The sequence below is a fragment of the Hemicordylus capensis genome, chromosome 8 (assembly GCF_027244095.1).
Source record: "Hemicordylus capensis ecotype Gifberg chromosome 8, rHemCap1.1.pri, whole genome shotgun sequence".
NCBI classification, from domain to species: domain Eukaryota; kingdom Metazoa; phylum Chordata; class Lepidosauria; order Squamata; family Cordylidae; genus Hemicordylus; species Hemicordylus capensis.
The window spans coordinates 2,820,030-2,842,656 of record NC_069664.1 but is presented as its reverse complement, the minus strand read 5'-3'; the positions used below and the strand labels follow the sequence as shown (position 1 = coordinate 2,842,656).

At 47.1% G+C, this 22,627-nt stretch overlaps 3 protein-coding genes across 14 annotated transcripts in view; 2 read left to right on the top strand and 1 right to left on the bottom strand.

Moving 5' to 3' along the window:
- The window catches only part of ARHGAP25 (Rho GTPase activating protein 25), a 33,299-nt gene extending 28,731 nt beyond the window's left edge, over nt 1-4,568 (top strand). For all 9 annotated transcript variants that reach the window (XM_053269197.1, XM_053269202.1, XM_053269200.1 and 6 more), the window contains 2 exons: nt 944-1,542; nt 4,062-4,568. In XM_053269197.1, the coding sequence (XP_053125172.1) occupies nt 944-1,542; nt 4,062-4,260 (798 nt within the window). In that variant the 3' untranslated portion in view covers nt 4,261-4,568. The remainder of the gene's footprint in view (nt 1-943; nt 1,543-4,061) is intronic.
- A 4,510-nt stretch (nt 4,569-9,078) lies between these two features.
- Nucleotides 9,079-22,627, top strand: part of LOC128333535 (gastrokine-1-like) — a 40,283-nt gene continuing 26,734 nt past the window's right edge. For 2 of the 4 annotated variants that reach the window (XM_053269058.1, XM_053269055.1), the window contains exon 1: nt 9,079-9,166. Coding sequence is in view for 1 of the 4 variants with exons in the window: in XM_053269059.1 (XP_053125034.1) it covers nt 11,136-11,183 (48 nt within the window). In the remaining 3 variants the exon portion in view is untranslated. Of the gene's footprint in view, nt 9,167-11,088; nt 11,184-11,637; nt 11,756-22,627 lie in introns of those variants that run through there. The other 2 variants (XM_053269059.1, XM_053269056.1) reach the window with 2 other exon arrangements.
- Nucleotides 14,866-21,526, bottom strand: BMP10 (bone morphogenetic protein 10). Its single transcript, XM_053269054.1, has 2 exons — nt 21,220-21,526; nt 14,866-18,887 (listed from the first exon to the last, which is right to left on the bottom strand). The coding sequence occupies exons 1-2, from the start codon at nt 21,524-21,526 to the stop codon at nt 17,941-17,943; spliced, it is 1,254 nt and encodes a 417-aa protein (XP_053125029.1). The 3' UTR covers nt 14,866-17,940.

The following is a 22,627-nucleotide window of genomic DNA, read 5'->3' as shown; positions in this document are numbered from 1 at the left end:
TTCTCTTTGTTTAGCAGGGGGAGAGTAACTAGCCCTCTCCACCCTCAGCACAGTATCCCTCCAGCAGTGACTTGCTGGTGTCTATCTTGTGTTTCTTTTTAGATTGTGAGCCCTTTGGGGACAAGGAGCCATTTTGTTTATCTTATTTATTTGTTTTTTCTCTGTGTGAACCACCCTAAGCCATTTTTGGAAGGGCGGTATAGAAATCGAATAAATAAATAAAAAATAAACTGGGAACTACTTCACTAGGGTTGCTTCTGGCACTCTCCTTCCAGCCTGGCCCACTTCTGGTATTCAAGCCAGGCTGGAGAAAAAAGGAGGACCAGTGGGGAGGGGGGTGAGTCTAGGTGGGAGAGAGGGAAGGATTCACACTTAGTCCCTTCGATGCCCACCTTAGACCCAAGGAAAGGCTGAAGGAACTGGGCCTATTTAGCCTGGAAAAGCGAAGGCTGAGTGGGGGTGTGAGAGCTCTGCAAATACCCAAAGGCCTGTCACGCAGAAGAGGGCAGAGACTTGTGTTCTGCTGCCTCAGAAGCAGAACTAATGGGCTTAAGCTAAGCGAAGGTAGATTTTGACTGAACATTAGGAGAAACTCCTTAAGAGTAAGAGTAGCTTGACAACTGACTCAGTTACCCGCTGGGGTGGAGTGAACTGGACTGCCATCTGTTAGGGATACTCTAGCTCTGGATTTTCTGCATCAAGCAGTGGGTTGGACTAGATGGCCTCTTAGGACCCCCCACTCTAGGATTCTATGCTGATGAGCAGGAATGGGGTTCACATGCACACTTATTTGATCCTCAGATTAGAGACAGACAGGCACACACCCATACAGTGCTTTATATAGAAACAAAATAGACATGGGCCCAACAACTGAAGCCATGCCATCTAGTTTTGCCCTTGCTGTTCGGTGAAGTTGCTTTACTATCTCTGTCTTTGCTTTCAGAAAGATGATCTAGAAGCTTCCAGCCCTGAACTAACTGGCAGGTCAGATCCATCAGCAGAAGATAACGGAGAGCCACTACCCCAAGACGTTCTGGGAATGTGGACGACACAGTCTCGGAAAAGAACTCAGACTCTTCCCAACAGGAAATGCTTCCTGAATGCGTCCCCCACCCAAGGGAAGCAAAGCACTGACGGAACGGACATTTTCAGTAGTGACTTTTGGTTGTCGTCATCACCTTCCATAGTGCAGCCCAGCCCAGCTTCTTCAGCGGGTGGCCATAAAAGGACATTGTCCCAAGGACTTTCTAAGTGGTTCATTTTTCCACAGGCTTCAAACTCTGACAAAATCCGTAGCTCCCCAGTAGAAACTAGGAAACAGACCTGCGAGAGCCCTTTGACCTCAGTTAGTGATATTTCGGGGAAGGGTTTGCTACCTAGTGAAAGTTCCAGCCCTGGGCAAGAGCCAGTTGGAGTGCCAGACCTCAGTCCAGAAGGCAAGAGCTCTCCTCCAGAGGACCCCAAGGCACTTAGGAAGGTTATTATGGAACTGAAAAAAGAGATGGAGACACAGAAAAAGGACTATGAGGAGCAAATTAAGAGGTAATGTGCTGTGTTGTTACAACCGGGCTTGTTTGTTTGTTTGTTTATATTTTTTTTACCCTTTGTCCAAAGACCCCAGGGCAGTTAACAAGATAAAACCAGTAATAAAACTTAATAAACACAAACCGCTAAAACAAAAACACAGCTAGATTAAAAAGAGAGCTGAGGGCCACTCATTGGCCGAATGCCTGTTTAGAAAGGGCGACCTTCAGATTTCCCCAAAAGGCCGGGAGAGAGGGAGCCATGAGTGAGAAGGCCCTGTCCCATCCAGTTGCTGACCCTTTTTCAGACCCTGTGCCAAAATAACCTAGATGTCCAAATAATGACCAAATCTATGGTGCGGCCACACCTGGAGCACTGTGTACTGTGTACAATTCTGGTCACCACATCTAAAAAAGGACATTGTAGAACTGGAAAAGGTGCAGAAGAGGGCAACCAAGATGATCAGGGGCCTAGAGCACCTTTCTTACGAGGCAAGACTACAACACCTGGGGCTATTTCGTTTAGAAAAAAGACGACTGCGGGGTGACATGATAGAGGTCTCTAAAATCATGCATGGTGTGGAGAAAGTGGACAGAGAGAAATTTCTCTCTCACACTCAACACTAGAACCAGGGGTCATCCCATGAAATTGATTGCCAAGAAAATTAGGTCCAACAAACAGAAGTACTTTTTCGCACAACACATAATCAACTTGTGGAATTCTCTGCCACAAGATGTCGTGTTGGCTACTAATTTGGATGGCTTTAAGAGGAGTTTGGATAACTTCATGGAGGAAATGTCTATCAATGGCTACTAATTGGAGGGCTAGAGGCCACCCTCAGAGGCAAGATGCTGCTGAATACCAGTTACAGGGGAGTAACAGCAAGAGAGAGGGCATGCCCTCAGCTCCTGCCTGTGGCTTCCAGCGGTATCTGTTGGGCCACTGTGTGAAACAGGATGCTTCACTAGATGGGCCTTGGGCCTTATCCAGCCAGGCTGTTCTTAGGAACATTGGAAGCTGCTATATACCGAGTCAGATCATTGGTCCATCTAGCTGAGTAATATCTACAGAGACTGGCAGAGACTTTTCCAAGGTTGCAGGCAGGAATCTATCTCAGCCCTATCTTGGAGATGCCAGGGAAGGAACTTGGGACCTTGATGCTCTTCCCAGAGAGGCTCCATCCCCTAAGGAGAATATCTTACAGTCCTCACACTTCTAGTCTCCCATTCATATGCAACCAGGGCAGACCCTGCTTAGCTAAGGGTTGTGCTTGCTACCACAAGACCATCTCTCTTCCCATAATGTTCTTATGTTCTTAATGTCTGCAGATAAATACTGTAATTTGCTTGCTTTTCCATGAAGTTGTTCGGTTTGGATGCTTTTGCACCTATGATCTTCCCAAAATGTCTTGCTACGATTGTGAGGTGGGGCGCTATTGGTGCGAGCAGGTGACGACAACAGTAGGAGTGCTTTGACAGGGGGATTTGACTGGAGACCATGAAAGGGTCATCACACATGGAGGAAAGTACAACTTCCTGGAAACTTCAGCCACCTGCAGGCACTGACAGAATCTTGGCAGTATATCTCACCTAAAGCAGGGCTGGACAGACTTCAGACTTCTATGTTTTGTTAGAACCCTGAGATTCACCAGTTGGAGCCAGATGCAAAATTGTGGCAGGGTGAATAGGTCGATGTATGTTTAGGATTAGGCACCAGGGTCACCCTGGCCACATGCTCAGCTAAAGAACTTGTGTTCAGTACCAGAACTAAGCTCACACAGTCCTTTGAGTATGGATGTGCAAATCGATTCTAATTCAAATTGATTCAACTCAAATCTGGGTGATTTGAGGGATTTGAATTGAATCACCCCTTAAAAAGGCAATTCAATTCAAAATTGAATTTTCAAAATGAGGTTCCAATTTGATTTGAGAGGCGTTTGGTATTATTAATAATAATAATTCAGGCCCCTGATAGGTTAAAAAAGGCACCAAAACAGGGTAAAATCAATTCGCATTGAATTTTTGGACCAAATTTAAATTTGATCTGAATTTGAAAGAATTTTCAGAATTCAATTCAAATTTGTAACAAATAAAAAAAAAATCCTGCTCATCTCTCCTTTTGAGATAACAATCTAGTCCTGATTTGACTACAAGCTTACATTGTTTTAGGAGGCTAATTTAAGTGTGTGTGTGTGTGTGTGTGTGTGTGTGTGTGTATCCATTGTTATTGTTGCCGTTAAACAGTTGAGAGTCAGAAATTCTCGCTGACCTGCAGTATTGCAAATCACACGGAAATCTACCAGTAGATTCCAATATCCCTTCTATCCAATCCTAAACATAAAGGATCATTTCCTCCCATATGAACTTGCCCATGTGCTTAGATCTTCATCTGCCTTATAATAAGTATATTATTACTTACAACTTAACAAGGGGTGAGTCCAGGCTCCTTCTCCAACCCCCCCCGCCCCCCATCCCAATTCAGGGACAACAGAGGCCTGTTCCTGACCCATCTGCTGTCATGTCCTGTTTCTCTTGCAGCCTCGAGAAGGAAAACTATGACGTCTGGGCCAAAGTGGTGAGGCTAAACAAAGAGATTGAGAAAGAAAAGGAAAAAATTGCAGAATTGGAAAGTAAGCTTCAGAACGTCGAGTGTTCCTGTGGTAATGTTGAGGAGAAGAACAAACTTCTAGAGGACTCTCTAAAATCCATGAGCCAGTTGGCAGAAAACCCCAAATAGGGGAGAAAGGATAGCTCTTTGAGGGCAAACCAACAATGCCCCCTGCAGGGGAGGACAGTGGATGCTTCTTCTTTGAAGAACCGGGTCCTCTGGCAGGCCTGGTGGAGTCTGTCTGGTGGGTTCATGAAGCTCCTCCTTTCTCCAATACTGGCCAGCACAAGGTGCTTGAGAGAGGCAGACTCTACAAGAAGGCCACTTGCCATAATCCTGGCACCAAGGGCCGTGATCCTTGCGGACTCCCACTGATTAAAAATACCCCTATGACCACCCGAAATACAAGAGCTGGTCCCTTAGCTTTCTTCTTCTTACTGTGTCCTCATTCCAGATGATATTTATTTTTCTCTGTGCATTGTCAAACCCTTCTTTAAGGCCCCTCAAACTCTTTTCAGCCTGTGATACGGGGAAGGGCAGCAACCTCATGAAGGGGTGGGCAAGAAGAGGTTGGAGTCGATCTTTTCCGGGGGAAAGTGATGGTGGCTGAACGGGAAAGGCTCCAGTTCAGCTCTCAGAAGTTCTTGCAGCCGAGACCTCCCATCACGGTCATCTAGCAAGTCGTCCTCGAGGAAGAGAGCTGAAATTGCAGTAGCAAGCATGAATTGTCCCCTTTGCTAAGCAGGGCCTGCCCTGGTTTGCATTTGGAAGGGTGGCTACATGTGAGCCCTGCCTGCAGTAAGATATTGGGGCTGCAGCTTGTTGCAAGAGCATCTGCTTTGCATGCAGAAGATCCCAGGATTACTCCTTGGCAGCATTTCCAGGTAGGGCTGGGGAAGACTAGCTCCTGAAACTTTGGAGAGCTGCTGCCAGTCAGTGTAGACTATACTTAGGTGCATGGACCAGTGGTCTGACTCAGTATAAGGCAGATTCCTATGTTCCTGATTGTGTGCATGCATTTTTGTGTGTCTTTTGGTCTAGTAGCCCCACCACTCTAGCCACCACCACCTCTGATCAAATCATCAGACTTGCCTGAGGCGAGGATGAATGCTGTGAGTTACACTAGGTCTCCGTGATTGACCTGAAGCTTCAGGGTTTTAGCTTCTCGGCGAGGAGAGACTGAAATCTCTGGATAAGCCTCCAAAATCAGTTCCTTCCTCTCTCAGTGGTCTGAGAATTGTATGCCAATAAAAGCATAGTTACATACATCTATTTAGAATGTATGGGGAAGAGGGTAATAATCCTGCACTAGAGAGCAGTTACAGGAAGGAGAGAGCTGAGCTCTCTTAAAAAAGATCATGAAATGCCACCAGACCTCATCACCTCGTGCTACGACAGACACCTTCCCAGGCATTGCCTACTGAATCTCGGAGTCTGATCCCACACATCTTGGTTCTGTTTTATGCACATCTGAACTACTCCTGTTTCTGCTTGGATGCAACTGGAAATGAGAAGATGAACCTCATTACTGCTCCCTCTCATCAAGCGTGGGAGGCTTGGGGAAACTCTGCATTGGCCCTTTCTGAGCTCCTTGGGGAAATCACAACTGAAGCAATGAAGCTAGGCTGCCATCTTGGGTCCTTTGCTGAGGTCTTCCTGTTGGAGTAGCCATGTGATCAGCAGCACCCAGCAGCATAGTCTAAACAAAGATGCATCAGTTATCCTTAAGGGAAGTCAATGTTTGTTTAAATGATGAGAGAGATTGAATTCCCCATTTTAGAAGCAAATTTAAATACAGAACCACTATGAATGTGTGTGTGTCCTCAAAAGCATTTGGCGTCCATGAAGGTAGTGGCTGCATTCACATTTGATTCGGAACTGTAGAGGCCAGAGGGTGCCAAACCTACATCTAAATGCTTGCAACTCCGTTCCCATTTGTAAAGCGACCTGAGGCTGTTCACCGCAAACTCCAATTTGAATCCTCAGTATGTAGTGAGTTTCGCTGCTCATAATGAGGTTTAAGTTCTGGAGTGTGACGTGCGAATGCAGCACTGGAGAAAGCTCCTCTCTCTCTCTGTCCTTCTTCAAGCAAGATGGAAGCCCACACAGCCAGTTCTCCCTCCTCTCTACAATCTCCCCAATTGCAGAGAGCCCGCTCTCTGTTTTGTCCGAATGTGGACAAGAGAGTGGGGGTGGGGAGTGGAATTGCGGGTCCATTGGACCTACAGTTCTGCATTACGTGCGAGTATTATGACAATACCACTGACAGTATAATGGACTAGCAACTTGAGATAATTTAATAGAAATGGGACGGTGCTTTCTTTTGGGAAGACTTTGCATATCTTCACATTTGAACATTGTGTGCAAAGTTGAAATGAAATGAAATTTTGCCCAGTTCTCAGATTACACCAGTGTTACGTATCTGAACACAGGAAAATGAAACTTAAAATTCAGCTGTCACTGTATTTGGGAGGGTGGGGGATGTTTTTTAAAGCTGGTATCAAAAAGTTAAATGTTGCTACAAATACTGCACTAGCCAGCTGCCTAAAGCACTAAATGATCTGAGGAACATTCGGGTCCTGTGGGAACCCAACAGTAATGTGAACCAGTGAAATCTGTGAAGGGCTCTAACGAATTTGAAAGCACTTTCCTTTTATATCAGGGGAAGATCAAACAGTGAACAAAGGCGTTCTCTCCTATAAGGTTTCATATAATTCACAGCAGAAGAGTTTACAGATGCTGCCATCTAAGGAGCAGCATTTCCAACTACAACTTAGTCACTGCAGGATCACAGCCTCTAGACTGTTTTCCTTTAAAGTGCAAGCAGGACGTTGCTTCCATGCACTTTAACGGAAAGTGTGGCTGTATTTTTAGACCCATGTGAATAATTTTGTTTAAGCCATCAGCATAATGTTTTAGGAGAAACATCAACATAACTGGTTTAAAAAACTGCTCATGCTTTAAATGCTTTCCCTTAATAGACCAAGAGCACGTTTTCCTGAGGCAAGAGAGCTTCACTGGGCAGCAATGCGCTGTGAGATCCTGCCAAGTGGGCGTCCGTTGCAGCATAAACTAAAAGTTTCACTTCCTTTGTAGATAGGCCTGCCTCAGACCACATCTGTTTCCGAAGAACAGCACTAAACTCGTTGAACGATTTCTATCCCCCTCAAAATTCACGGGTTTTAAAAAAAAAATCCTATGTAAAGAGTTTGCTTATTAGACTGGAGGTCAAGGCAAGGGAAATTGCCCTGATAATGGTTGTATTTATAGAGAAGCCATCTCTAGGGCCAATGACCTCACGCAAACATGCACCACCACATCTGGTCCAGGAAATCATGCCTTCCAATGCTCTGGGGTTTTGGATGCGCTGAGCCTGTTTCTTCAGTGAATACTAACAGCTGTTGGCATGCATACAACTTGAGCCTTTATCAGATGCCCCCTAAACCTATCAATTGGACCAGCTTCATCATATTTGCACATCAAGCAGCGTTCCCTAGAAATAGAACAGAATTTTTATTGTGCTCTATTAGGAACAGAGGAAGCTGCCATATACTGAGTCAGGGCCATTGGTCTATGTAGCTCAGTATTGTCTTCACAGACTGGCAGCGGCTTCTCCAAGGTTGCAGGCAGGAATCTCTCTCAGCCCTATCTTGGAGATGCTGCCAGGGAGGGAACTTGGAACCTTCTGCTCTTCCCAGAGCAGCTCCATCTTCTGAGGGAAATATCTGACAGTGCTCACACATCGTCTCCCATTCAAATGCAACCGGGGTGGACGCTGCTTAGCTAAGGGGACAATAGCAATAGCAATAGCAATAGCACTTACATTTATATACCGCTTTATAGCCTGAGCTCTCTAAGCGGTTTACAATGATTTAGCATATTGCCCCCCAACATTCTGGGTACTCATTTTACCGACCTCGGAAGGATGGAAGGCTGAGTCAACCTTGAGCCCCTGGTCAGGATCGAACTTGTAACCTTCTGGTTACAGGGCGGCAGTTTTACCACTGCGCCACCAGGTCATGCTTGCTACCACAAGACCAGCTCTGCTCTCTTGACGAGCAAAATACAAGATGCCTTCCACATGAGGCCAATGAAACAGAATAAATGTAAGAAAAACCTTTTAAAACTTGTAAGAAACATAAACATAACAAACATAAACATAACAAAAGAGGGCTCAAGGTAAAATACAATTAAAATCCTCAAAAAATTCATAAAAACATATAATACGGTTCAGGGTAAACAAAATTCACAAGTCTTTCGGTGCATACAACCAGCAGCAGAGACATCTTTTGCTTTTGGTTATTAACCAATCATGAAATGACAAAAGTTTCCTAGTACGTTTTAGATGCTTAGAATTATGAAATGAGCATTTGGGAGCTAGGTTTATTTGTTTGCTGTTTCCTGCTTGGCAATTTCCACCCCGAAACCCTCTAGCTCCAGGGTTCTAGATCAGATGTACTACAACTCCCATGATCCCCACCCTCAGTGGCCTCTGGCACTTCTTTCTTCTTATGATGATGAACCGTCAAGTGCATGGCCCCTTGCAAGCTGCATAATAAAAAATGACAGGCCCCTGCCTAACATCTTGGAGGAGAGGCACACACGGCAGCACCTGCAGCCAGAAGTGGTACCGTCCAGGAAAAGTTTGACCCCCACCTTTGTGCAAGCTGGCCTGTCTGCCTCTCTGTGTTAGGAACGGCCCAGCGCACTCTCTTATGCACACCAATATCATCTGCAGCAGCTGGCGGAGCTTGTGAAAATTTGACTTATCACGTGTAAAAACATGATGCGATATTTAGGCCCTCTTGACACAATGTACTGATAACGGGAGCTGGGAACAGGGGCTGCTGTGTCTTGAATGGCCTTGCTGTTACCCCAGCCAGAGAGCTATTTTTGACTTTCTCAGGCCAGGCGTGAAGCAGCTGGAGCAGAAAAGCGGGGAATGCGTTTGTTTCTTATTAAAGAAATTAGGACACACGTGTAACAGTTTGGCATCTGCTCCTCACTCACTTTTTCTTCCTCAGACTTCTTAAAGGTAAAGGTAAACATGTCCTTTTAAAAAAAAGTCTTTTCTCTCTTCTACTTACTTTTCCTATCTTTTTCATCCCCTCTTCCTGCTTTCTTTTCTCCATGCCCTGCTTTGCCTCTCTTCCCCCCCTCTTTACTTCTAATCTCTGTTTTGTTTTATTTGTTTTGTTTATTTATTCAGTTTATATACGGCCCTTCCTAAAGTGGCCCAGGGCGGTTGACGTTAAAATAAAAAACACATAATAAAACAATTAAAATCAGAAAACATTGAAACCAGATGAAAGCTCATTAAAATCAAACTCGATGATATTAAAAGCCAGGCTAAAAAGATGGAGCGTTAAGGGTTGTCCTGGGTGTCTTTCACACAGGGCTTTTAGCTCACATCTCCTCTGGGATGGAGAGTGGTGTGCATATGCTGACCTGGTGCCGAGCATCTGCGCCCCTAGTTCTCCCTGTCTCTCCTCCCCATCTTCATTTCTTTATCCCGCCTTAGCCCCATTTCTTTCTCCCCGTCTCCCCAGTGAACTCTCACGAAAGCTGCCATGCATGGGATTAGCGACAGGTACGTTTAAGTAGGGATGTGCACGGAACTGTGGAGGCGCGGTCCGGCACTGGCGGGGGTCTCTCCTTTAAGGGCGGGGGGTTGCAATTACCCCTCCCGCCGCTTTCCCCCTGCTGGTGCTCCATCCGCCACATTCCTCCCTTTTGCCCCCGCTGCCCGGAAATACCGGAAGTAGTGATCGCGCATGCGTTCTCCCGCTGCCGCCACTGTGCATGCCCGCCGCGCACAGCGCATGAGAACGTTGTGCATGCACGGGCACAGGTGCAGCGGCGAGCACACACGTGATGGCTACTTCCAGTGTTTCCGGGCAACAACAGGGGCAGGGGCGGCAGGGAGGAACGCTGCCGCCCCAAAAACATTTCACAAAAATGGAGCGCTGGTGGTAGGAAAGCAGCGGGAGGGGTAAGTGCAACCCCCCTGCCCTTAAAGAACCACACACCCCTGGTGCAGGACCACCAGACCGGGCCACGTTCGAACTGGTTCGGAGGCCTCTATAATGGCCTCCGGACTGGTTTGTGCACATTCCTACGTTTAAGAGAACTAAATATATAGATAGATAATATAACATGGCTGCCTGTCCCCAAGGGGCTCACAGTCTAAAAAAGAGACATAAAAGAGACAGCAGCAACAGCCACTGGCGGGATGCTGTGCTGGGGCTGGATAGGGCCAGCTGCTCTCCCCCTGCTAAATATAAGAGCATCACTACACTACAAGGTGCCTCTCTGCCCAGTGAGCAGCCCATATAGGGTGGCCTGGGAGGGTTCAGGATGGAGTTTGGAGGCTGCTTAGCAACCAGCACTTCCATCTCCTCAGGGAGGCCTTCCTCACACGTTGAGAACAGCCGGGCCTTGTGGAAACGAGATAAGATTGAGTATCAGGCTGTGTTTCTGGTCCGCTAGAACCAAGTGTTGTCGTTACAACGGAGCTAAGCAACACTCTCCAGGACCTTGGGAAGCGGAGGTTTGGAAACTTGCGGGGGACAGAATGAGATGCTTCCACTTGAGTGTGGCCAGGACTCTGGCATGGAGACAAGAACATTGCCCCGAGCTGTGGGGAGCAAACAAACAAACCAAGAACCCCCAAATCTCAGGACGTCACATGATGACTTCGCTCACATTGTATGTTGCCTCTTTCTTCAGAGAGGCAAAACGTGAAGGCCTCACGGGGAGCTGAGGAGAGCATGTGAGGCCCTCATGTTCTGCCTCTGAACAAAAGAGACAAAGAAAGGTGTAAGCGTTGTGTGTGTTGGTCCTACACACGCACCTCTGTGTGTGCGCACGCATGCACCCGTGCAGAGCTCTTTCGGCACAGGGTTCTGTGCCGATCATGTGCAAAGAACCAAGGAGAGTGCATGTGGTCTTGCTCCCCGTCTCCGTGCACTCGACGCAACGTGTTGCGATGCCTCTCATGATCAATGGAGAGCACCTGCCTGGCTGCACCATCCATGTGCCGAGTTCAAATCGTAAGAACGTGCTCTGTGTGTGACATTCCCAGACTGTGTATTTCATCTTTATGGGAACTTGGTGGGACTTGCTTTTGCCTCTCGTTAGGTGGAATAACTTTAATGGAACTGGGTGTTTTCATTATGGGTGTCTTTGTTTTATTTTCAGCGGATGTTAGCTGAACCTTGGAAGCTGCTTTATGCAGAGTTAGGCCTTTGGTTCCTCCAGCTCAATATTGTCTACACTGACTGGCAGTGGCTCTCCAGGGTTTCAAGCAGGCCCCCTTTCCCTGGAAATGTTGCCAGAGATTGAACCTGGGATCTCCTGCGTGCAAAGCAAGGGCTCTACCACTGAGTTACAGGCTCATCCCCTGAACCCCTTCAACAGGGCAGGATAGAAACGGAGCAGCAGCATAGAGAGGCTGGTGGCGCCCTGTGTGCGGTCTGGCCCCGCCCCTATGTCAGACATTAGACACTTGGGCCCAGCTAGCCATGCCCCCACCTCTGATGCCAGACGCGGGGGACGTGTTCTCCCTCCCAAAGGGAGATCGGCCAGCGCTGCGTTGGGACGGAGCAACTCCCTGCCTTAAAGGGTGAGCCATTGCAGCGTGGGTTGATTTCTGTTCCAAGCGGGGCCGCGTGGCTCCGTTTGGGACCGAAATAACGCCCCTCCCTGCATCTGACGTCCGACACGGGGGGCATGTCTGGGGCCGCCCTCGTGGCCCCTGATTGGTGGCAGCCCGGGTTCTTTGAACCCATCCGCTCAATGGTGGCGCTGCCCCTGAATCTGAACTTGAACAACTGTTGTCTTCTATCTTCTTTCTAACCTTTTGTGTTTTGTTGTTTGGAGGTTTGTCCCGGCGGGGGGTGGGATCTTGTAGCGAGTATGGAGGATGGAGTCAGAAAGAGATGGGAGGAGAAGGAGAAAATGGAGTTGCTTCTGAGTTTTAATTTAACCAGCATAAGATTGCTTTGTGTTGACAAGGGAAGCAGATCTAAAACAACCACAAAGCTGGGTTCCGAAGGCTTAGAACATCATTGTTCTGCGACATTATTGTTTACCTGGACAAGCAGCAGCGCTTCAGGGTTTCCGGCAAAGGACTGTTGCAGCCCTGTTGTGTGAGACTGTTTTATTCGGAGACACCCAGGGTCGAGCCAGGGACTGTCTGTGTGCAAGGTTTCTGGTGGAGCAGTCAGAGAGGAAGTTGAAGCAGGGGATGGTTCCTTTTCAACCCGCAGACTAGGGGACTACAATGGGTTTGGACTGTTATAACTTCTGTGATCCAGGTGGGGTGGGAGAGGACAGTTTATTTACTTTACTGGTATTGCTTCTAAAAACTGGGCCATGATATTTCCCGGGGCTTTGATTAAGGAAAATTCAGAAGTGTAGAATGGTATGTGAGTGTAATTCGTGCACATAGCATGCACTTCTATAACACACATCTGTGCACACATCCGTTGTGACTTAGAGTTGCATTCCATGACATTTAGAAGCTTCCACAGAGTGGGAGGAAATCCTCAGAATTGGGAATTTTGACAGCATTGTTTGCAGAAGGATGTTATACTCATTGGTGAAGATTCTGTGGGGGGTAGCAGTAAAGTCTGTGGGAAGCATCTTGGGCAGGGGGAGGAGAAGTGGGTCTGCTTGATCAGGATCTGGGTTCTAGAAGAGCCCAGATGACTCACTTGACTTTCCTCATTATCACCAGTTACTTTTTACATCATTTAACTTCATACGACTTTTGCACGACTTGAATTTTTGAGTTACGCAAATGCTCTTATAGAACTGCTCTTTCCCCTGGAACTGCACACTTTGGTTGCAGATTTTTAAAAAGCCCCGTTATTGGCTGTAGCTGACTTTTTGCTCAATGCAGTTTTATGTATGTGAGTGCTGCATTTCTCGCTTCACAATTTGACTTTGCTTTAGCTGGTGGTGACAGCTCAGGAAATGGATCTCACAATAAATCTTTGCAAGTAGGGATCTAAAATACTCTAATCTCTGCGGAGATAAGGAGTTGCCACAGCAAACGACAACATACACTGCAAAGCAATGGATACTGGGAATGTTTGGCATCTGTTGTCTGTGCTTGGTGCTACTGTGCTTGGTGCTTTAAACCTTCTCATTTAATTCTACATGGAACTTTTCAACACCAGCTTTGGCTCGTGCCCTGCTTAACCTCATCAGCACAACGGCCAGCAAGACTTGTGCTGGGAACTGCAGTGAGAAGGTATTAAAGATGTTGGCCATATTACAGTCTGCAAGCTGTACGTGTCAGGAGCTCTCCGAGGCATTTTGGTGCCTTGGGTAGGAAATCCCAATGACAGCTCCTTGCTGCCTTCGGCTAATTAACATGGGTGAAATCCATTAGGAAATTCTCTTGAGCAAGCTCAATTCGAGTGAACTAGAGCTGTACAAGATCATCACCGGTGTTCCCTCTAAGGCATGTGCATGTGCATGCACTCACAAGTTTTTTTGGTGTTCACTCAGTAAATTTTAGATCCCGCTCAGGTTGATTCAGGAAGGTCCCACTCTGAATGCTTGAGTGCACACACTGCTTAGTACTTCTGCCCAGAATAAAACTCATTCTGCACACAGATGAAAAATATTAGAGGGAACTCATCATGATGCTGTCCCTGGCTGCATTCATAGCTGCATTCATTCATTCCCCCATGACGATGGCCCCTTGTGCTGACTTCTAGGCAGTTAGTTACGATATGCCTTGGTGGGGGGGCTGTTTTTTTAATAGATTGATTGCCTTTTGGATTTTTCCTGTCACTTTCCTGCATTTTGCATTGACTGTGATTGGCTCCCCCCTACATTTCATCTTTGTTGGCCATATTATTGTTGTCAAGGATGTTAGTTGCTTGGATGGTCCCTTGGATGAGACCGACTTGCAGAGGTGCACCTAGGTAATCTTGTAGCCTGGACCGAAAGGCCTTTGGAGGCCCCCCTGCTGCAAGTTAAGCATCATTTTTTAACAAGTAGGTTCTTGAGGGCACAAACCACACCATCCAGGACAGACTAAAGAGGGTTTAGGGGGGGCCCAGGGGGTGTGGCCCCGAAGTCCAGGGGGTAAAAGTACCTCTGCCGACCTGTGGAATATAAAGAGGGCAGGCTTAAACTTTCCTGGGACCCTTGCAAGGTTTGTGGTGGGGTGTACCTTGGCAGATGGGACAGGCTAAAAGAGTCACTCTGTGACTACGAGATCAACAGCTGCTCAGCAATGCTGACCCCTGACATCCATCTTGGATATACACATTTTCAATAATGAAGATAACATCTTGAATATCCAACATACATGAGTGATGGCAGGGCTGGTGTTAGATTGGAACCCCTGAGGATTATAAAAAGTGAGGGCCCTTTGATGGTCCCCGAGAACAGCATCTCTCTGTGCCCAGAAAGGGCTCCTCAGGGTGCTTTTTTAATCTCTTACCATGCACTTTGTCTGTGCCTAATTATGCTGCTGGATGCCCAGCAAAGGCCAGAGGCATCATGTTTGCATTAGGACAGCAGAATGCACTCCACTGCCTAGGCGTTTCCGAGGAGCATTCCTTCCAGTTGGTTACTGACTCTTTCCGTGGGGTGAGGGGGTGGGATCCCCAGCTCTCACAAGTTTGTGCAATGTGCAGAAGTGTGCATGGCTCTCATCTTCTGTCTGTGGGGTTCAAGACCCTAGGCGAGGCAACAAAAAAAGCAACTCGATGCTGGAAGTCACTATATTTTTGCATTACACTGAGAAATAGAAAAATGGAGGGCAGTGATATATTTACAAAGAAAAGGGCCAAGTCAATCCATAACTTTTTTTGCAGCAATGAACGTGAAACTCCCCACATGGGCTTGCCCAAGTGTGTTTACATACAAGCTCAAAAATAAAACATTTTATATTCTACATTATATTACAAGGACAAAGTCAATAAATAGGTCAATAAATAATGGCTGGATGGCAGTAGGTTTGGCTGGCTTGCCGAAGGCCTTGATCTTGTTTTTCGTGTTGATTCCCATGAGGAGTCCCAGTCCTTTCTTTCAAAGACAAGTCTCTTATCTTCCTCAGGGAAGACAGCTTTGCCTTAAAAGTGTAAAACCAGAGGCAGGGGACAGTAGGGTAGGCTGGGGCTGAGGAGGGCAGCAGAGTCAGCGTCAGTTACACTTTCCAAAGAATCTGACCAATTTCCAGCTTAGTATAAATAAAGCACCAGGCCGATTGTTTCCCGGCTCCAACACCTTCTTATCGCAACCCTTTGTTGGAGGAGAGTGGCGGAAACATGACATGTGACCCCATCCTATACCGTTGAAGAGAAGATGGGGGATAAAGAACGGCCTTGTCGATTGACAGCTTCATAAAGGAGAAGCCCCCCCCCGCCCGCCCGCCCGCACCAGCTCCTAGATGATGAAGCACAATCTAATTGTTTCCTTGTTAAGCCTTAATCAAGAATATCAGGCAATGGAGAAGCAGGTTCCTAGAGGCTGGCTTTTTCTTGGTCTGACTCTACGGAGGGTGGTGCGGGGGGGGGCACAGCAGGGGAGTCTCTGCTTGGCATGTGCAGGGTCCACGTTTCAGCCTCTCGGCATCCCCAGGTAGGGCTGGGAACCTTGCTGCCAGTCAATGCAGACAATGCTGAGCGAGATGGATCCGGGGTCCGACTTCATAGAAGGCTGCTCCGCACGTTCACATGAAGCATGTGGGGAGGGGGGGGGTTGCCCAAGAGAAGAAAGAGAGTTCTTGCCAGATGCAGAATGGCACTTCCTAATCCATCACCACTGCAGTCCGAACTTGACCAACTGTGAGAGGTCTGTTGGTCTGTGGACGAGCTTTCCCGAGATCTGCCCTAAACTGACCGTGTGGAACAGTCTTAAAGTGGAGGGGCAAAGCTGATGAGTCCCAGGACTTGTAAGAGGTTGTGTGGAAGGGGGAATTTCGGCGGCCACTTCCTTTCTATGACAAGTGCCACCTGCTCCCCCCATGCCTGGTGCCCCCCTCTTTGATTGATAAAGGTACAGAAGCTCTGCCTTCCTTCCCGTCGCAGAAGCACACCGGTGGGGCGACTTCCCTCCTGATGAAGCTTCTCTCTCTCTTTTAAAATCTTGCTGTCCCCTTCCTCTCGCAGGCCGTTTCTCTTTCACAGTTCGAATGTGACTGCTTCACACGAGGAGTGCATTTGTATATAAATACTGGGCTGGTCCTTCCAGCGGGTCCGAGGAATGAGGTTTTATGTTCTGGAACTGTCTGTATTGGCAGGTCAGACGGAGATTACAGCTCCCTCGACCATTTTGCAGGAATTCTATGGAGAGGGCAGGCTGGGCGGTCACTGGGACAGAGTGGTGTCGGATCACACCAAAGGCCATGTAGTTTGGCCTCCTGTTTCCAGCAGTGACCAGAAAGAGGCCTCTGGGAAGTCCACAGACAAGGCAAGGTAAGCACCAGCCCTCTCCTAGTTTGTCCCCAGCAACAGCTGCTCATCAGCACTCCCGTGGGGCCTAGAGACCTGTAGACCCTGGGCTTGTTGACCCAGCTCCACAACAGGGCTTGTTTCTGAAGTCTCTGGCTCCAGCCAACCCTAGAGTGCAGGGCTTCCTTCCCACCCTTGGGTCCCCAGATGTGGTGTTGGACGGCACTCCGGCCACAATGCCCTGGCCAACAACATCTGGGGACCCAAGGGTGGGAAGGAACCCCTGCTGTAGTGGATGATGCCTGTTTGTCAGTAGGTATGAGCCAGCTACACTCCTCTGCACTCAGAAGGTGCATGAGCATCGCCAGTATTTTGCACAGAAAAAGCAAGTGAAAAAGTGCTGGCACCTGATCCGTCTGCCCTTGTTATAGTGCATTTAGGTTTGAGTTCCCCTTCTTAGTCCCCCTTGAATTGCATGCAGAAGGTCCCTGGCAGCATCTCCAGGGAAGGCTGGGATGAAGACTCCTGCCTGAAACCGGGGAGAGCTGCTGCCGGTCCGTGTAGACAGCACTGATCTAGATGGACCAAGGGCCTGACTCAGTATGAAGCAGCTCGCTATGCTCCTGTGTTCCTGCATTGATTCAGTTCCTGCTCAGCGGTATATTTTAAACTAATATCTATCCCACCCACGATCGTCTGTAAATCCTCCTTTGGGTACCTGTGTGCAGCCCAGCAAGGAGTTGGAACTCCAATGACCCTAGACCTTCTCAATGCTCGGGATGGCGAGTGATCGGAGATGGGGCCAAAGCTCAATGGCAGAGCCCCTGTTTTCAAGTCCAGTCCCTGGCAGCGTCTCCAGGTAGGGCTGGGAAGGATGCCTGTCTGAAACCACGGACAGCTGCTGCCAGTCAGTGTAGGCAATACTGAGCTCCGATCAAGGCTCTGACTCAGCACTGGGCAGCTTCATTTTTTCGTCTCAAATGGCATCTTTGAGAGCTGCCTCTGATCATAGGCAAAAAGTGTGCCGGAACTAGGCAGAACCCTCTGTGACATATTAGTTTTCTGTCCGCAAGGAGATTTATTGTGTGGGGGATATTTGAATATGCAGTGTCCCAGTCCCTGAAGTGCTATGGCCTAGGAAAGTCTGCTGTATCAACTAACTCTTAGTTAAAGCACTGAAGCGCAACCTCCTCTTTCTCTCAAGGCAACCCTGGCAGCAAACGGCCATCCCCTCTCATCTTCTGCCCATTCCTTGGCTCTCAAGATGATCTGTACAAACCTGCTTAAATACGCTAACTCAATCTGTACAAATGAAAACTGTACACATTTACAGCTGGATCAATTAAATACTCGGAGGGCCATCGGTGCCCTCGCAAGAGCCCCCCTGCTACTATCTGCAGCCACATTCCAGAACCGACATGCCTTCGTAGTTTAACTTGAAGGTCACCACCCCTTTCTCTAAGTAGAGCAAAGAGATCGGAGCCAGTTTGGTAGGCACACAACACGCCGGAGAAGCTCTCTGGGGGAATTTGAGGTGAACCAAAGTCCGGGCCATAGCATGAGTGGTTGTCAGGTGATCGTCCAAAGGGAAGGAGCAGGCACCTTTACACTGGTAGGCATCATACTCAACTGGTTGGATGATCCAGGAATCCCAGCCAATCTCCTTGAAGTCCACGTGGAGGGAAGTTCTTTTGCAGTTCCCCCCTTTAGCGTTCCTCCTTATCCGGGATGTTGAGTCGTAGATGATGTTGGACCTGATATGAAGAAGCTTCCCTTGGCTGGGGCTAGAGTGGAAGTCGTCCAAGCCCAGAGTCTGTAGGTCCTGCGTCTCCTCGTGCTCGATCATTTCCTTCAGTTCGCGCCTCTCTTCTCTCTTGGCATGGTTTTGGTCATCCGAAAACACAATTAACAAAGGCTTGTGTTTGGTCTCTGAATTGATGTCAATCTCGACTTTCCCTCCTCGGCTGGGTCCCTCTCTCCCTCTGTTCTCAATCCGCACCTCTAGCCGATGAGTGGTTGAGCCTGAGTGCTGCCACTTCCTGATGGCATCAGTGACCTCAAAGGTTTTCCATTCATTGTCCGTGCTGTGCAGATGCCTGGACGCGAGCACTCTGAGCCTCGTCTCCTCTTCCTCTCTCCCTCCGCCGTGTTCATGCTCCAGCACCTCAAAGATGGTGACCTTTCTGTCCAGGCCTTCGTAGAGCATCCTGTCCTCCTCCACCAGGGTGTAGAGCCTCAGCTCTGCCATGGTTATCTTTTCATGGTGAGGGATGGAGACATTGAAGAGAAGGGGATACCTCCGTATTCCATGAGAGTGGATGGGCAGAGAAGTCAGTTCTGAGAATTTAAAATATAGATAAGTTAACTTCATGCCCTGTAAGTAGCTCAGCAAGTTCACCCAATAATGAGAGTGTGGCTGACATACTGTGCAAGAGTTTCATTAATGTTTCATTACACATGAGTAAGCCCATTGAAAACAGTGGGGTTACTCTTTGCACAACTTACATAAATTGCACAGTTACATTGTGTTTTAATTTATTTAACATTATATCCCGCTGTTCCTCCGAGGAACTCAGAGCATGTTATTTTTACATGTTATTTTTATCCTCACAACAACCCTGTGAGGTAGGTTAGGCTGAGAGATACATGACTGGCCCAGAGTGACCCAATTAGTTTCATGGTTGAATGGGGATTCAAACTCGAGTCTTCCCAGTCCTAGTCCAACCCTCTAACCACTACACTATGCTGGCTCTAGGCTGATAGACCTTTTTACAGTATGTCAACCAATACATCTAAGATACTTCTACAAAATAACAGCATTTAAACCAAATTGAATCCAGTCCAACTATCACCTTAGCATTCTGGGACTTGCGGTTTGATTGGAGTTTCCCAGATCCTTTTTTAAAAGGCCCGCATGAAACTGATATTATTTCTCATGCTTCCCTTGGCCATAAGGGACGCGAAATAAGGCTGATACTAAATGGTGGAGAGAAGGCATCTGAAACCATTTCCGTCTCATTCTCGGCTGAATGCCGGCCAAGTTGTCCTGCTAGCTTCTAGGGAAGGTTCCCGCAAGAAGAAGAAAGCAGTAAACCATTCCTGATGCATAGGAGAATGCCAGGCAGTCAAAAGTTGCAAAGATCTATCATTAGAAACCTCTCAGGCTTGGCATTTGACATGGTCACTGCAGGAGTTACCTGATTCATCATGAAGAACGTATCTAGGTTGTTGAAAGCAGTGATTTTGCCAAGGACTGGATTTTACTAAGGAAAGGGCTAGGCTTTAATATATGTAGGAGTGCATGAGAAGTATCTACTTTCATCAACAGTAATCTTAATTGCTTCTATTATGGTTAGTTAATAGAAGAGTTAGCACAATCTGATCCATGTGACTGTTAAGCCTGAACATTTTAATCATGCATGACCACATTAGCTTTAAATTTAAGTGTTTGGGGTTAACTGGTTATGGACTAGGCTGTTGAAATGCACTTAAGCAAGCACCGTTTGCAAATGCTCTGTTGTTCCAAGCTAGCAGCAAAGTGGGGCACACCCATCTTATTTTAAGAATCTGTTTGTTTTTTTATATGGCTTCCGTGATCAGATCAGTCTAGCTGATGTATTCATTCTCATAAGTTTGCTCTCCGTTGCATCGAATAATACTGCACTTCATTCAGATTTAGAAAGCATACTACATGACCCATATTCTAGGGAATGGTTTCACATTTCACTGACTTGGGTGTTCTTTTAAATGACTTCATTTTTGCAGATGAATAGCCTTCCTGCACCACAACCACAGCACAGTATTCCTTCTTGCACCACAACCAGAGTACAGCACAGCTTTGGACATTCAATTAGATTAGGCCATTGATTCAGGATTTTATACGGAAATATTCTGATGATTATGACTCCCTCCTCTACAGATTATAACGGTATAACAAGTCTCTAAGCTGCATGCATACAATTTCCCTCTAGACCAGTATTAAAAAGAAACTGATGGATTGCGTTAAATGTCATTGTGCAGAGATTTCAGAATCTTGGGACAAAATACTCATTACATTGAAAACATTGGAAACAAATACTCATTACACTGAAAACATTGAAAACTTGGAAGTCCTTCGGTACAAGCTCCAGTGAAATCAATTGGAGCCCTGCAAAGTCATAGCAGTGCTCTTCAGTGAGCATTGATTTCTTCAGTCGCATCAATTTCAGTGAGGGCCCAACAAAGTGAATTGTGCCCATAGTGATTCTTCATGATGAACGCGAAAACTGACTTCCTTAGTCCTGACATGTTAAGTAAGGGTCAGAGTGATGCCTGAAAAACACCATTCCCCCATTTAGATCCCCAAAGAAATGGCCAGATATTCAAAGCCATGATACATATTTAAAAATCCAGTTACACTTGACATAGCCAGAGTTGAGTCATGCAAACACATTCCAAGGGCTTGCAGTGTGAAAGCCAACACCTTTGGAGGGGAAAGATGCAGGGTCTACCATCTAGCAAGTCATCTAGCTAGATGTAAGCCATTGCCTTCCGCCTCATTAATGTATCACCCCTACTCTTCTGCAAATACAGCCCTGATTTAGCCCTTGTGAACGTGGGGATTAAAATGCTTGGTTATATATATGAGGTCTGATCCTATGATGCCTCTTTAGAGAATTCCGAAACTTACCTTCATTCTTGAAGCTTCTAACAATGTTGGCAGATGGCATAGAGGCCTTATTGGTTGCAAATCTGTTATAGAGCTCTAGCATGTATTCTGGAGGGTCCACCTTGGCTTGTTCTTGTAGAGGGACGTCAGAGAGGTTCAGTGCCTTCAGCAATTCATTTTGCCAGTTCTCAAGCAGTGTGTCCTGCTCGTCAAAGAACGGCATCTCTTCCTGCAGGAGAGGCACATCTAGGCTCGTGATGGGGCTACAGACTGCAAGGTGGACCAGAAAACAGAGGCCTGCCCAGACCTGAAAGGCAACAGAATCCATCCCTTCGTTCTAGCCAGCCACAGTGCTCAAGAAAGTTTAGTTCTGGCGCCGTCTAAGTGGCTATTTTATCCCCACCGCAGTGGATATATACGGATTGTGTCACAGTCGGTTGACAAGTTTGGAAGGTCTTTGCGTGGAGCTTGTGATCAGTTTCTCTCTCTCTCTCTCTCTCTCTCTCTCTCTTCCCCCCACCCCTTCCATCCAGGTCTCAGTAATTGGATAATGGCCCTGCTGTGTCTCCTGTGGTAGCTCTCACTCCCTTATCTCCTCTAGTGTAAGCTGTCCACCAGATTTCTCTCCCTATCTCACAGTCGTCCTTTCTCTTAATGAGCATTTTGTAAACATTCCACTCTTGGATGCTATGAAATACAGCAATTTTTTCCCTCTTCTGCAAAATATTTGAAACCCACCCCCCACTCCACCACCATCACCACCACCCCACTGACGTCTTTTGGCTCAGAAAGCCAATTTAAAACTATGAACCTTCGTTTTGTTGCGATTTCAGCGAAACATGTGTAAGGCACAACACCCATGGTCCACGTTACTGCTGGGTTTCTGCTAGCATAGGCTGTGCCCCTACTTAGCAGGATCGGGCGGACCTTCTCAGAAAAGTTTCATGCATCTGCTCCAAGGAAAGAGCTCTACAAGTGATGAATGGAGACAAGCGCTTTGGGCAAATAATATGTTGGGGCACTACAAATGTGACACTATAATGGGAATAATTATTAGTTCAATGTGAACTTTCTGTTTTAGGATGACTTATAGCAGGTGTGCCTTCTGTATTTGCATGCTGATGTCCAAAATCTTGAGGATTTGAGTCTTGAGTTTGGTCGTGGGAGTTGCCAGAATGTTTAGGACGGATTTTAGCTTTTGATGAACCCAAGAATTCGCAAATCTGGATTACAAGGTGCTGTATTGGTGCCTGCCTCCCCCCTCCCCCCCGCCCCAAATACAGCAATCATGTTTCCTTGATCTTAAATGCTATGAGAGTTTAAGCTCTTCAGCTTGATGGAGAACAAAGCTAATATCAGTGCTGGTTAATTTGCTAGCTACCAAGATGAATTTGAGAAGGATGGTCTCAGTTCCCGATCTACGATTTCG

What these genes read in the sequence shown, in the direction of transcription:
- BMP10 (XM_053269054.1), bottom strand. Translation starts at nt 21,526, where the DNA reads ATGGATTCTGTTGCCTTTCAGGTCTGGGCAGGCCTCTGTTTTCTGGTC. An exon ending in TAGAAGCTTCAAGAATGAAG is followed by an intron (nt 18,888 to 21,219) that starts GTAAGTTTCGGA and finishes TTAAATTCTCAG; the next exon opens with AACTGACTTCTCTGCCCATC.